The 12,337-nt window shown below is 51.5% G+C and overlaps 2 protein-coding genes across 4 annotated transcripts in view; both read left to right on the top strand.

Moving 5' to 3' along the window:
• Positions 1–4,043: 4,043 nt before the first annotated feature.
• IBA57 (iron-sulfur cluster assembly factor IBA57) lies at positions 4,044–9,678 on the top strand. 3 transcript variants are annotated; one of them, XM_074898212.1, is made up of 3 exons: positions 4,044–4,408; positions 5,650–5,996; positions 7,220–9,678. In XM_074898212.1, exons 1-3 carry the CDS (start codon positions 4,119–4,121, stop codon positions 7,609–7,611), a joined length of 1,029 nt encoding a protein of 342 aa, XP_074754313.1. In that variant the 5' UTR covers positions 4,044–4,118; the 3' UTR covers positions 7,612–9,678. The 3 variants fall into 3 exon arrangements, with proteins under 3 accessions (XP_074754313.1, XP_074754314.1, XP_074754315.1); XM_074898213.1 differs by having other exon boundaries at positions 5,662–5,996; XM_074898214.1 differs by having other exon boundaries at positions 4,053–4,124.
• A 1,129-nt stretch (positions 9,679–10,807) lies between these two features.
• LOC141957201 (uncharacterized) overlaps positions 10,808–12,337 on the top strand; it is a 28,038-nt gene continuing 26,508 nt past the window's right edge. Inside the window, exon 1 of the mRNA XM_074898215.1 lies at positions 10,808–10,920. Within this exon, the coding sequence (XP_074754316.1) occupies positions 10,882–10,920 (39 nt within the window). The 5' untranslated portion in view covers positions 10,808–10,881. The remainder of the gene's footprint in view (positions 10,921–12,337) is intronic.

Consider the following 12,337-nt stretch of genomic DNA (forward strand, 5'->3'; position numbering starts at 1 on the left):
TGGGATATTGTCCCCGTGCCAGAAATGCTGCTATGGTTTACCACAGCCCTGTGTCCCAGCTGCTGGCCGCCTGTGCCTGACCTCCTGGAGTGCAGCTTGGGGAATATTTAATGAGCAGGGTTAGGGTTGAATAATTGCAGCTCACATGGGTTTGTGGATGAGAGTTTGTGCTTAGCACCCTGAGAAAAAGATGGGGAAAATGAGTTTATTATACCAGCATTAACCCACAGGGCTGGCTGCAGAGAGACGGCAGTTAGCCCTGCACTGCGCTAGTGCAGCTGACTTATAGATTAATAAATGCCGAGGATGAGCCCTTGTGGGTGAGAGCCAGGGGCTGTTGTGCTGCTGCGGCAGCCAGCAAGCCCCAGACACGGCAGGGTTTTGGGCGGTGGGAGCACAGAGAGTGGAAAGCTGATGGAGCAAGAGGCTGCTGGCAGCTTATGCAACTGCCCAGGGACTGGTGAGGAACAGAAGGAATCTCTGTCCTTTTTCACCATTTTCTTAGCTGTGAGAAGGGTTTCTGAGTTGCCCTGACACACCTGCTTGGATGTTCCACCGAAGAGGGATTTCAGAGGATGTCCTCTTCAGCACAGGGCTTAGCCAAAAACGTTGCATCTTGTCACCCTGCCACACCGTGCTGCCAGCTCTCCTGCCACAAACACCGCAAACAAAGCTGGAGGGGGACGATTCATCAAGCCGGTGTGGGTGCAGTATCATGAATAAGAGGGAGCTGTAGATTTCGTGGTCTCACCGTGATGTGGAGAGTCTTAGAGACAGAAGAGAGACTGATCTCCACTACCGTTAGATGCTTGCACGGAGCTGGTCCCCTCAGGACCACTCTCCCACAGTCCGTGGGGAGAACAGGCACTTCTTGGGTGCAGCTGATATGATGCAGTTTACACAGAGGCTTCAGGGTGAAATGAAGTATCCTGAAAGTGTCTTTTTGTCTCTATCAAGGGAGCCCAGCCCACTCGAGTGTGAATGTCCAGATTGAGGTAGACGAATTCCATAGGGGAGGGCTTTTTTCCCAGTATAACTTCAGATATTTTATGCCAGAGACTCTCGCAGAAGACAACTGAGCATCACAGAGAACTTCCTCTTCAAAACTCCCCCTGCCTCTGCCAATCTGGCTCAGCACCGGCACATTTTGATGCTCCTAAACTGTGCTCCTAAACTATGCCTTCAAAGCATAGACACAGAGAAGAGAACCGAGGACACAGACTCCTTTTATCGTGCTTTCCTTTTTGTTCAGTTGCTGAACTGAGACTGTCGCTTCAGAGAGCAGGAAAGAGAGGATCTGTGACTGCCTGGGAGCTTTAGACACAGCAGACACCCCCATGCAATGCCACGTTTGGTGCTTGAAGCATAGCAGGTCAGATGCAACCTCTGCTCCAAATGCAGATGCCAGCAAGGGAGATGACATTACTCAGTCCCAGAGTATTAATCCTACGGGAAAGTATCAGCCAAGTGCAATATTGCTCTCATGAGCAAAGGCAGGGGGATTTGATCCCACCACAGACAGGTCCTGCTGTGCTAGTGGGTTTTAAAGTCACTGTAACTTCATCCAAACAGTGTTGAGTGAAGGATGTGGAGGACGGGGAAGAACCGCCCGATGTCTCCCAAATTAATCTCACAGAAAGCTCTGGGAATCACGCTGTCCCTCCAAGCAGGTTTCAGGTCCCCTACTTTTAGTTAAGAGAGACACACATTCAGTGAGGGCTGGCACAAACCTCCCCGATTCTCAGCTTTGCAGGTCTCAACCACACTATGGCTTTCCTCAAAGCATCCCCTGAGCCAAATTAATGCACTAATCTGGCAGAGCTGCAGTTTCTGATCTCTGAAACTTTTAACTACTACTTTACTGGCAGCGTAACTCTGTGCTAAAAGAAGAGAAAACCCAGAGAAAAGTGAACAAAAGCTGTAGGAAGTTGAAAATCAAGAAAAGGCTTGAAATGGCTTCCTGGTTCTTTTCCATTTTCACTTTTCTTCCCATTGCCACACTTTCAAATATGCTCTGTGGGGTCTGATACAACATGTGTGCTGGTTAGCAAGCAGCACAGGCATGCACTGAGAGATGGCAAAGGGCCTGCGGGATGGCCACCGCCTGTCCCCACGTCTTGGTGCGTGCAGCAGGGATGTGGCACTGGGTAAAGAAGAGCCAAAGGTGGATCCGGCTGCAGGTCCACGGTGCTCATTGGACCCTGGAGTCTCAGCCCAGCTGTGCTTCCAGATACGTGACCTTGCCCCTTCTCCCAGACCTCTGAAAAGTGTAGCTCCTGTTCTTGGCACATTCCCACTCACAAGGAGAAGAAAAAATCCAATGGGTACCAGGTCTCTGCATCTTCAGCCCTGATTTAGAGGAAGACAGGTTTCCTCAGCCCCATTTTTTATGTGTAGCACATGCCAGCAGCCAGGCAGGTCACCTCGAATCACATCTGCTGCCTGTTTTTATTTCCCCACCTGCTCTGCCTGCGCAGCTGTCTGACAAGCATCGCCTCCGAGTGGGGCCCGCGCTGAATTTGGGGGTGAACATGACGCTTTGCTCGCTGCCACCAGCAGCGGATCCATCCCCCCACGCATGGGGATACGTGATAAGGTTATCTCTGCCAGGGCACTCAAGGAAAGCTGAGTGCTGCCCAAGGCTCAGCTGGCTGAAAATGCTGTCTGCTGCCATTGCATTTGCAGCTCCCGAAAAAACAAGCCCCTTCTCTCAGGCTTTTAGGTTTGGTGGGTTTGCACCAGCGCTGCCTGTCCAGATGAACACTGGCAGCTCCTTTTTGCAGGGTTCATTTTGGGCCAGGCAATACCCCTCCCTGCGGAGCTGCACACGTGCTGGTGTTGGCAGCAGCAAGGGGTAGAATGGCCTTAAACCGAATTGCAGCAACTGGAGAAAAGCAATCACAAATGACAGGCATGACTCAGGGACATTTCTTCAACTGTGGGATGAATTCCAGCGTAAGGAGCTGCAGCTAAACCTGGGGCTACACGGGTCCTTCAGAGTCCTCTTCCCATAGCACCAATGAACATTAAAGAGGCAAGGGAACAAACAGCACCTTCAGCTCCATGCTGTTAACACAGGGATTTTATTTCTGTGCAGTGCCACTTAGTAGAAATTCCCACTGTCAAACAATATAATTTATTCCAGAAAAGAGTTATTGTTTTTCCAAGAGTGTTAAAAGAGGATGGGGGCACCTGATGGGTCCTACAGAAACAGAAGTAACGGAGCATTAAAACAGAGTGGAAAACAGGAACCTTTGGAGCAGCAACGTTTTCCAGAGCACTAGCCAAAATATTGCTGGAGGGGAATGGGTACGTACCCTGCCTGCGGTTTCCAGGGGATTAAAGCCTCAGCAGGGGAAGGAATGACTAAAGGGGCAGGAACGCCGAGAGCAGCCAGGAGAGAAGGGGAGAGGTTCTCTGGGCAGCCCCCACCAAAACCGCAGTAGGTGGGTTTATTTCAGGCCATTTCACAGAATCACAGAATCATCTCGGCTGGAAAAGCCCTTGAAGCTCCTCCAGCCCAACCATTAACCTCACACTGACCGTTCCCAACCCCACCAGATCCCTCAGCGCTGGCTCAGCCCGACTCTTCAACCCCTCCAGGGATCCCGGGGACTCCCCCCCTGCCCTGGGCAGCCCATTCCAACGCCCAACAGCCCCTTCTGCACAGAAATCCTTCCTCAGAGCCAGCCTGACCCTGCCCTGGGCAGCTTGAGGCCATTCCCTCGGGGCCTAGCGCTGGGGCCTTGGCTCCAGAGACTCATCCCCCCTCTCTGCCCCCTCCTGGCAGGGAGTTGCAGAGGGCCAGGAGGTCTCCCCTCAGTCTCCTCTGCTCCAGACTGAACCCCCGGAGCTCCCTCAGGGGCAGCCGGGCCCCGCGGAGCGCTCCTCCCTCTCGCCGCAGCAGCGGGGCCGAGCCGCGGGCGCTCCCGCCCGATCGCTGCGGGGCTTCGGGAAGGGCGGGAGGGGGCGGAGCCGGCGGAAAAGGCGGGTCCCGCGGCGCCCCCTCCTCCCCGCCAGCAGGCGGCGCCCTCCCCGCGGACACACACAAGATGGCGACGGCGGCGGCAGCGCGCGGCGACCAGGCCCGGTGACAGCGTTCCGGCCGGGCCGCCGCCATGTTGGTGAGGGCGGGAGCGGCGGCGGCAGCAATAACCGCTCTGCCCGGGCTGCGCCGGCTGCGGCGGGGAGCGGGGAGCGGGGCGGCCGCGTGCTTCCCGCTGGGCCGGGCGCTGCTGGGCGTGCGGGGCGCCGAGGCCGCCCTCTTCCTCCAGGGGCTCCTCACCAACGACGTCACGCGGCTGGCGGCGGCGGGCGCCGCCCCCTCCGCCGGGCCGCCGCCGCGCGCGCTCTACGCGCATGCGCTGAACGTCCAGGGCCGGTGCCTCTATGACGTCATCCTGTACAGGTGAGGCGGGGCGGCGGTGGGCGGGGCGGCGCCGCTGCCGGCAAGGGGGCGTGTCCTGCTGCCGTGGAAACGGGGGCGCGCGGCCCGCGCGGGCTTTCCCGCGCTCTCAGGTCTTTGCCGTCAACGGCCACGCCAGCCCCTGAGGCATTTCTATCACCTTTAGAAATTAAACGTGTAAAAAAGCGCTTACTCTCTATGGTTTTTATCGCTGGCTGCAATCCCTGTGAGTTACCCCAGCACAAAAGCGTAATTATTTTTGATATACGGAGCTGGGGCAGGGTCTGGAGCACAGGTCTGCTGGGGAGCGGCTGGGGGAACTGGGGGGGTTCAGTCTGGAGAAGAGGAGGCTGAGGGGAGACCTCCTGGCCCTCTGCAACTCCCTGCCAGGAGGGGGCAGAGAGGGGGGATGAGTCTCTGGAGCCAAGGCCCCAGCGCCAGGCCCCGAGGGAATGGCCTCAAGCTGCCCAGGGCAGGGTCAGGCTGGCTCTGAGGAAGGATTTCTGTGCAGAAGGGGCTGTTGGGCGTTGGAATGGGCTGCCCAGGGCAGGGGGGGAGTCCCCATCCCTGGAGGGGTTGAAGAGTCGGGCTGAGCCAGCGCTGAGGGGTCTGGGGGAGTTGGGAACGGTCAGTGTGAGGTTCATGGTTGGTCTGGAGGAGCTGCAAGGGCTTTTCCAACGGAGGTGACTCTGTGATATCAGCCCCCAGGGCAGCCCCCAGGCGTGCTGTGTAGGTGTATATTGGGCCATATCTGAACCAAGCGGTTTTTGCTGTCTCGCAGGGGCTATAGTCACAGACACGGCGGCACGCCATGTGCCATACAATAATTATACCATCTAGCCACCCGATGAGGGGTAGCGGCAGTCAGTGAAAAATCGGGCTCACACACTGCCAGGTCAGCCACTAGTGGTGTGGTAACTAATAGAAGGCACAGCTGAATGAAGCTTGTCCTCCTTGTGAAAGTCACCTTGTTTTCGGTGAGTGGTACAGAAAACTGAAAGGCCAGGCCTATTTCTGTCCCTGGGAGAGGTGAGAGCAGTATTTGCTTGAAAACACTGGAACCAGATGGCTGAAAAAGTTCAAGTATTTCACTATAGGGAGCTGAGTGCTGCTTTTGTGTCTGCCAGCAGCCTTCAGTGGAATTCCCCAGATCTCTGGATTTGCACTAGGATCAAGATAAAGCCTGTTAGCTTCTGCTGCTGTCGGGGTTTGTTTTTCTGACCTTGTAGATGTAATTTTTTTAGGCTTCACAAGAGTCCAGAAGAAGAGCCACACATCCTGCTGGAGTATGACAGCAGCGTGCTGGATGCCATACAAAAACATCTGAAATTGTACAAGATCCGGAGGAAAGTAAACATTACCCCTTGCCTTGACCTTGCTTTGTGGGCTGTCATCCCTGGGGAGCAGGCTGAAGACATTGCCAGTTCCCTCACTAAATGTGTAGACAAGGCTCTGATTTTAACTCCTGACCCCAGAACAGAAGTCATGGGCTGGCGACTGATTACAAAAAAAGGAGCAGATCCATCAGAGATTATCCCAGGGAGTCATATTGGAAATATTCAGGATTACCACAGGCACAGGTATAAACAAGGTAAAGCCAAGTCCTGTTTTAACACGGTGTCACTGGATTTTTGGGAATTTTTTTTATGTATTATCACAGTTTCATCTTATTATCAGAGTCCATATGCTGATATAAAACAGCAGAATAAATTATAAAAGCTGCACTGGTACCTCTAAATGTGTTTAACTTGTTAATAAATTGCTACTTTGAGGATAAAAGTGATCTGGTAATCATAGTTCTGTCTGGTGGCAGAATCAGTATTTCGGTACAGTCTCCTATTACTAAGATTACAGAGCAGTGGGTCAGGAACACTAATAGCAAAAGAAAGAGAGGATTATTAACTTTCTGAGAGGGAAACTTCTGTGGTTTGAGTAATTTTGTTTTAGGATTACATAATCTGTGTGTTTTCCTTGTTGCTAAGGAAAGAAAAGGAAGCACCCTAACGTACTTTCCTAAAATGTATGACTGGATTTGCAGAGTTAACTCAGAGGCCAAGGGGCAGGCGTTTGATGGGAGCCCCTGTGCTTGCACAGAGCTCCCACCGATTTTACTGTGCCCACGCAGACAGTGGATTAAATTAATTGGCAGACTGAAAGATGATGGTCTTCTGCATAAACCTGAGTCCATCTGGTTTGGAAAATGAATCTCTTAACGGGTCAGAGTGGGCTGGACTGCAGGGATGTGCCACCTCCCTGAAACACCAGCGTTTATCTTACTGTGCTGGTGCGGAAGTCTGGGTCCAATGCTCTGCTTCAAAGAAAGACTGTTTTTGTGTCATTGGTCACAAAAGGAATAACTACTTACACAGACATTCAGCATTTGGGCTTTAACAAAGACAGTTGTCCAGCTTACATTCTTTAGCCTTGAAGAAAATAACTCATATTGTCATAGTAATGTCTGCGGGGTGTGGGTGAGAAGGATTTTGCCATTGGCATTACATGTACATTGATGCCTTTGTATGGTAGTCTGCATCATTTTGGGGGCTTTGAATTTCCACTGGTGTGCTTGTAAGGTGCTGTAAACTTCATGAAATTAGGCTCTAGTGTACCCTTAACGGTAAACATCATTTATGGCTAATGGTTTCACTCAGGCCCAAACTGGATACTGGGAAGTTTGTTATTTCACACTGTTTCTTAGGCATTCTCTTGGTTTTACAACTCACAGAGGAGGCATATTCCAGAAATCTTAAATACTGAAGATCTTACCACATTTATTTACCAAAGATCTTACCATTGGTTTTACTTTTCTCCTAGGAATTCCCGAAGGTGTGAAAGATCTCCCTCCTGGAGTAGCCCTCCCGCTGGAATCCAACCTGGCCTACATGAATGGCATCAGCTTCACCAAAGGCTGTTACATTGGACAGGAGCTGACGGCCAGGACCCACCACATGGGCGTCATTCGCAAACGTCTGCTGCCAGTCCACTTCTCAGCTCCTCTTCCCAAGGACAGCATTCCCGAGGGTGCCGAGATCTTAACTGAATCGGGAAAATCAGCCGGCAAGTTCCGGGCTGGAGGAGGTGAACTTGGTATAGCTTTGCTGAGGTTAGCTAATATAAATGAACCGCTCTGCCTAAACGTAGCGGGTGATAAAGTGAAGCTCACTGCGAGTATACCTGAGTGGTGGCCAAAACCTGCCAGTAAATAAATAAGGAACCACCACTTGCACATTTGCCTTATTGAGAATATATTTTGTGTGATATGTTGGGGAAGGCGACTCTGCCTTCGGCTGTTGTTTGTGGTGTTCGATATGGCGGGGGCATTACAGGTTTCTTCAAATCAGAACTAAGCAGGAGCCCAAACCAGCGGCAGGTCGCTGAGGATAATCTCTTAAGCGTTGTGGAGAGACCTGTGCAGGGTAGGCAGGGAAGCACACCTTTTTTTTGAGAGTGCCCTGTATTTATTGCGGGAGTGCCATGTGGCTTTTGCTGAATTTTCAGTCCACCGCTCGCTGAATGAGACGTGCTCTGAGTTGTGTGTTCAGACTGAAGCAAGCAATGGGAGCAGGAGTCTCACCATTGCACGCACTGATGTTTCTGTTCAGAATAACCGTTCTGTGGTATTGTGGGGTTTTTTTTAATGGAGGGCATGCCGCTCTTACCTTGCATAAGATAAATAATCAGGCTAAAGTGTTCGCTGCAAATGGCTCCTTGCATTGAGCTGCTTCTTAAACTTGCTGATTGGGTGGGTTTTTTCCCACCACTCTAACTGCTAATTGTGTTCAGGAAAAGGAATACTTTGTGCTCCACATTCCAGACCTTGATTTTACTAAGTCATCTCTGGTGGGAAAGCTCCCAGACATCCCAGTCCCCCGCTTCAGCACCGGCAGAGGGAGCACAGCCAGCAGCTGCCAGCTCCTCCGCTGCTCCTGACCTCCTCGGTCGTGCTCGCTTCCTTCGCTCCAACTGTTTCAGAGAGGAGAGGGGTATTTTACCGAAACAAGGGGCACTGGTGCGTGCCCTGGTGTGACTGTTGTGCTGGTGCCTGGCAGCATAATCTCTGGCTAGAAGCACATGCCCTCCGGTTGCCAACAACAGTGGAGTGGTGGATATTTTTTGGCATCCGCATCTTTGCTTTGTCATCTTGTAGAAAAATCCTGAAGCCTTCCGAAGCAGGGGTTACTTCAATCCCTCCACAAAAGGGGCAGCATGTCCCCATCGCTGACCTTTGCTACTTCCCCCAGGGGGAAGCTGCACTCCCTGGAGAAGGGGTTAATGCCACACATGCTTTTGGCTGAGCCTGCTGTTCCTCAGGGAGTGTTTTCACCACAGTTGTTTCTCAGCGACACTTGTTCTGAGAGAGCTGAGAGCTCTCTGTACCCCTCCTACAAAAACCTGTCCCTACTACCGTCTCTAGCTGAGGTTTTCTCCATCCACCATCCCCTGGGGGGTTTCAGAGCAGGCCAGTACTTGAGGGTTTCTTTGCTACTTTTTTCTGGCTCCTGCTGCTCTTCTGTCTTTGCTTTTTCTTGCTTCTACAGTTCCTCTTTGCTCTCCCAAAGTCAACCAGCTCTATGCCTCCTAACCCTGTCAACCTGCAGTAATTTACAGGAGCCCTGTGTATTTTTGTAGCACAGTAAATCGATTGCATGCCCGCTCTCGGAATGGCGCGTGTGCGGAAGGGCACAACGAGAGAGGTGAGCAGGTGAGATCCCATGCAGACCAAAGAAAAACCTCTTGCATGCATATTTGTGACAAAAGCCGTCCAAAGCACATTCTGCCACTGTGTTGCTGTTACTGTGAAAGGAATTTATCTGTGAAAAATTCTGATATTAGTTAAAATTTTTAGGCTTGCTGTAAAATGAGTTTGTGGAATATCTCATTAAAAGTTTATTGTATCAGTAATTTAAATGGCACTTGTCTGAAAGAGAAGAGATGCTACCTTTTATTTACTTTGTGTGAAGATTACTTTTTTGGGTTGCTTGCTGACAAGAAGTCATTGCACTGTTTATCACTCCTTTGTCGGGTTTGAGATTGTTAACGAAGTCTTTCTGCTGGAAAAATAAATGAAACTGCAGTACTTCACCCTTTCTGGATCCTCCGAACGTGACAAAGGCAAGACTGTGCTGCCCGTGTTGATGCTGCTTTGCCAGAAGCAGCTTTTCCTCTCTGCCACCCATTGTGCAAAGTCTCCTCAGTGTAGTTATATTGTACTGGTATGCACACAGCCTGAATAAACACTGCGTTTTTTCTGTCAGGGCAAGCCCTGCATCTCTTTTTTTCTGGTGGACACACAATTTCTTTTGTCTCTTCATTTATTTGAAAGGCCTTTCTGTTGCTAACAGCTGCAGGTTACACATGTGGGTGGTTAGACACAAAATAAGGTGGGTACTAAAAGAGGTGCTAGATCACTTCTGGAGAAAATATGTGTCAGAAATTGGAGAGGGCAGCCCTAATCCCTGTTATCCTTTTATTTTTTTATTCTCCCTCACAGCCTGCTCCATCGTTTTTAGTCTGGATGAGGTTGGAAGGCCGGGCTGTGCTGGTACGAGGTTGGTTTTGCAGGGGTGTTCGCCTCGCTGAGGATCCATGACAAAGCAAATCTCTTCCAGCCACGGTGGGACGGAGTGAAGCAGAGGAGGAACTCCACTCCACCGCCCACCGATGCCACCGCGGCGCCAGCCAAAAGAGGGGCAAATGACCATCCACCTGTGCGTCGCATCAGCCGAAGGGCTGAAATGTCCTCACCGGCACTTCTAACAACCCATTCCTGCAGCAAGGAGGAAATGCTGACAAGTAAAACACCAGCACCAGGCCCACACAGCCCCTCGGCTGCCCCGGGAGGGAAACGGAGACATTTTTATGGTGCCATTCTGTCAGGTTTTCGTGATTTCCTCAGCACGGGGTGAACACAGCGACTGCGGGGGGCTGTCAGGTCACCTGCCCAGGTGTTTATCGCAGGCTGAATACAGCTTCTGTCGAGTGCCCCTTCCCCTTCCCCTTCCCGCGCTCTTCCCGCCCCGGCGCGCGCGGGGCGCGGGAAGGGTGGCGGGGGAGAAGGGGGGGGGGGGCGGTGCTGTCGTCGCGCGCCGCCCGGGCCCTGCCGGCGGGAGGCGAGAGGCAGGATAAGATGGTGGCGGGGACCGCCCCTCCGCCGGCCCTCCGGCCTGACGGCGCTGCCCGGGCAGAGGTGAGGCGTCAGCGCTGCCGCCCGGCCACCGGGGAGCTGAGGGGGTGAGCGGCGGCGGCGGGGAGGAGGGGAGGCGCGTCGCTCCTGTGAGGCGAGGAACCGGCCTCCGCCCGGTGAGGAGCGGCGGAGCTGCAGCGGGGCCGGCGGGCTCCCTCCGAGAGAGGGGAAGCCCTGTGGTTGCCGGTAGAGAGGAGCCATGTCAATAAAGGATGAAGCTGCCTGTCATGTGCACCCTGTCAGAGGTCTGGGCGCGCTCAGAAGAGCCGTGTTGACACACCAAAAATGAGTGATGTTTCTGCACGGAGAGATAGCAGAAGAGAGCGGTGAAGTAAGCAAAGTGTTATAACCCGAAATCCCCGTAGGGTAAGACAGGAATCACTTTCTGAGGCTGCAGAGGGGAATACATTGAAATGTTTGGTTTCAGGAAAAAGGAGTTGTTTTCTTCCCCCCCCCCCTTTTTTTTTTTTTTTGTTACAGTTTTTACATTTCCTGTCATACTGAAACGCCAAAAAAAAGTTGTCTTGGTGTGGTGAATGATCCGGAAGAATGACTGCTAATACTCGTGTCTACTGTACAAACAGATGTTATTAAAATCACTGCAATCTGCTATTTTAAATGTACCATTACTCATATGAATTCACACTGCTGAGGCCAGGTTGACACCAGGAGGTTGTCTGTGGGCATCTTCACGCTGAGTCACTCAAAGTTAGCGAGTTTAAAAACTCCTCACAGATATTTGTAGCTTTATTAATACTTCGAGTCTGTTGCTCCCTGTTAACGCGTAGCTGAAACACTTGAAATCTCCAGGAGGTATCAGAATCCTGCACAGCTGAGAGTCGCCAGTATGATTTGTTCTTCACAGAACCTGTTGTGGCTCCTGCTTTTCTAGCAGGCTTGTTTTCCCCAGCGTTTTCAGGGCAGGGGAGGAATTCGGCACGTTTTGTCCCCTTGTTCACAGCCGTTGCTGCTGAAGCCACGCTCTGGTTTTGCACGTTACTTTGTGAGGAGGGTGTAGCTACTACTACTTCTAGCTGCTTCCTAAGTATATTGTTGGGAGCGCAGTTTCTACTGGGTGGTAGCAAAGAGATACGCTAGGTTTTGACTTCAAACTGTTCTCTCAGCTGTTTGCCTCTGCAGTATTTCGCTTTTACAAAGACTGTGAGCCCTTCAGAAAAGGCTGTCTTGTTTTTTCAGTAACACACTGTTCTCAAGCTAGTGGAAATAATTTATGCCTAAACTGTTTTTGTGGATTTCATGTCTGGATTTCCTCTCTTCTCCTCTGTCTTGCCCAGGCCAAGCTAGTGTGAAATTCTGCTGTCAGACTTCATTTGAAGCTGTTGGGGTCTACTCGTATCACTAAAACTAGGGCACGTACTTTAGTATTGTGTTGGCATAACCCTGGAAACATTTGGGATTTCTCTGTTTTCTTTAATCCTGGGTCAGAGCATAGCTTCAGGTTTTTGATTTTTTTTTTTTTTTCCTTGAAAAACACTTTAATTCAGTGTGTCCTATTGGAAGCACTGGTGCAAATATGTTATTCCAAAATCCTAAATGTGGAAATGGTATGAAAACTTCCTGTGTCATGTTTGTATATGTTTTCATTGCAAATTGTGCTGACATCAGACAGCTAGAGACGCTGGAGAACAGTCACCGTCTCTGAATGCCATTACAGATTTGTGGAGAGAAACTGGAGGGAGAACAACAGTAATGTAAACAAGGGCCGAGCTTTTTAGGGAGGAGCAGCC

The sequence above is a fragment of the Athene noctua genome, chromosome 2, assembly GCF_965140245.1.
Source record: "Athene noctua chromosome 2, bAthNoc1.hap1.1, whole genome shotgun sequence".
Lineage (NCBI taxonomy): Eukaryota > Metazoa > Chordata > Aves > Strigiformes > Strigidae > Athene > Athene noctua.

Excerpts from the sequence above, each read along its gene's own strand:
- IBA57 (XM_074898212.1), top strand. The coding sequence starts at position 4,119 with ATGTTGGTGAGGGCGGGAGCGGCGGCGGCAGCAATAACCGCTCTGCCC. Across the intron at positions 4,409-5,649 it reads TATGACGTCATCCTGTACAG|GCTTCACAAGAGTCCAGAAG; the intron begins GTGAGGCGGGGC and ends TAATTTTTTTAG. Across the intron at positions 5,997-7,219 it reads CAGGCACAGGTATAAACAAG|GAATTCCCGAAGGTGTGAAA; the intron begins GTAAAGCCAAGT and ends CTTTTCTCCTAG.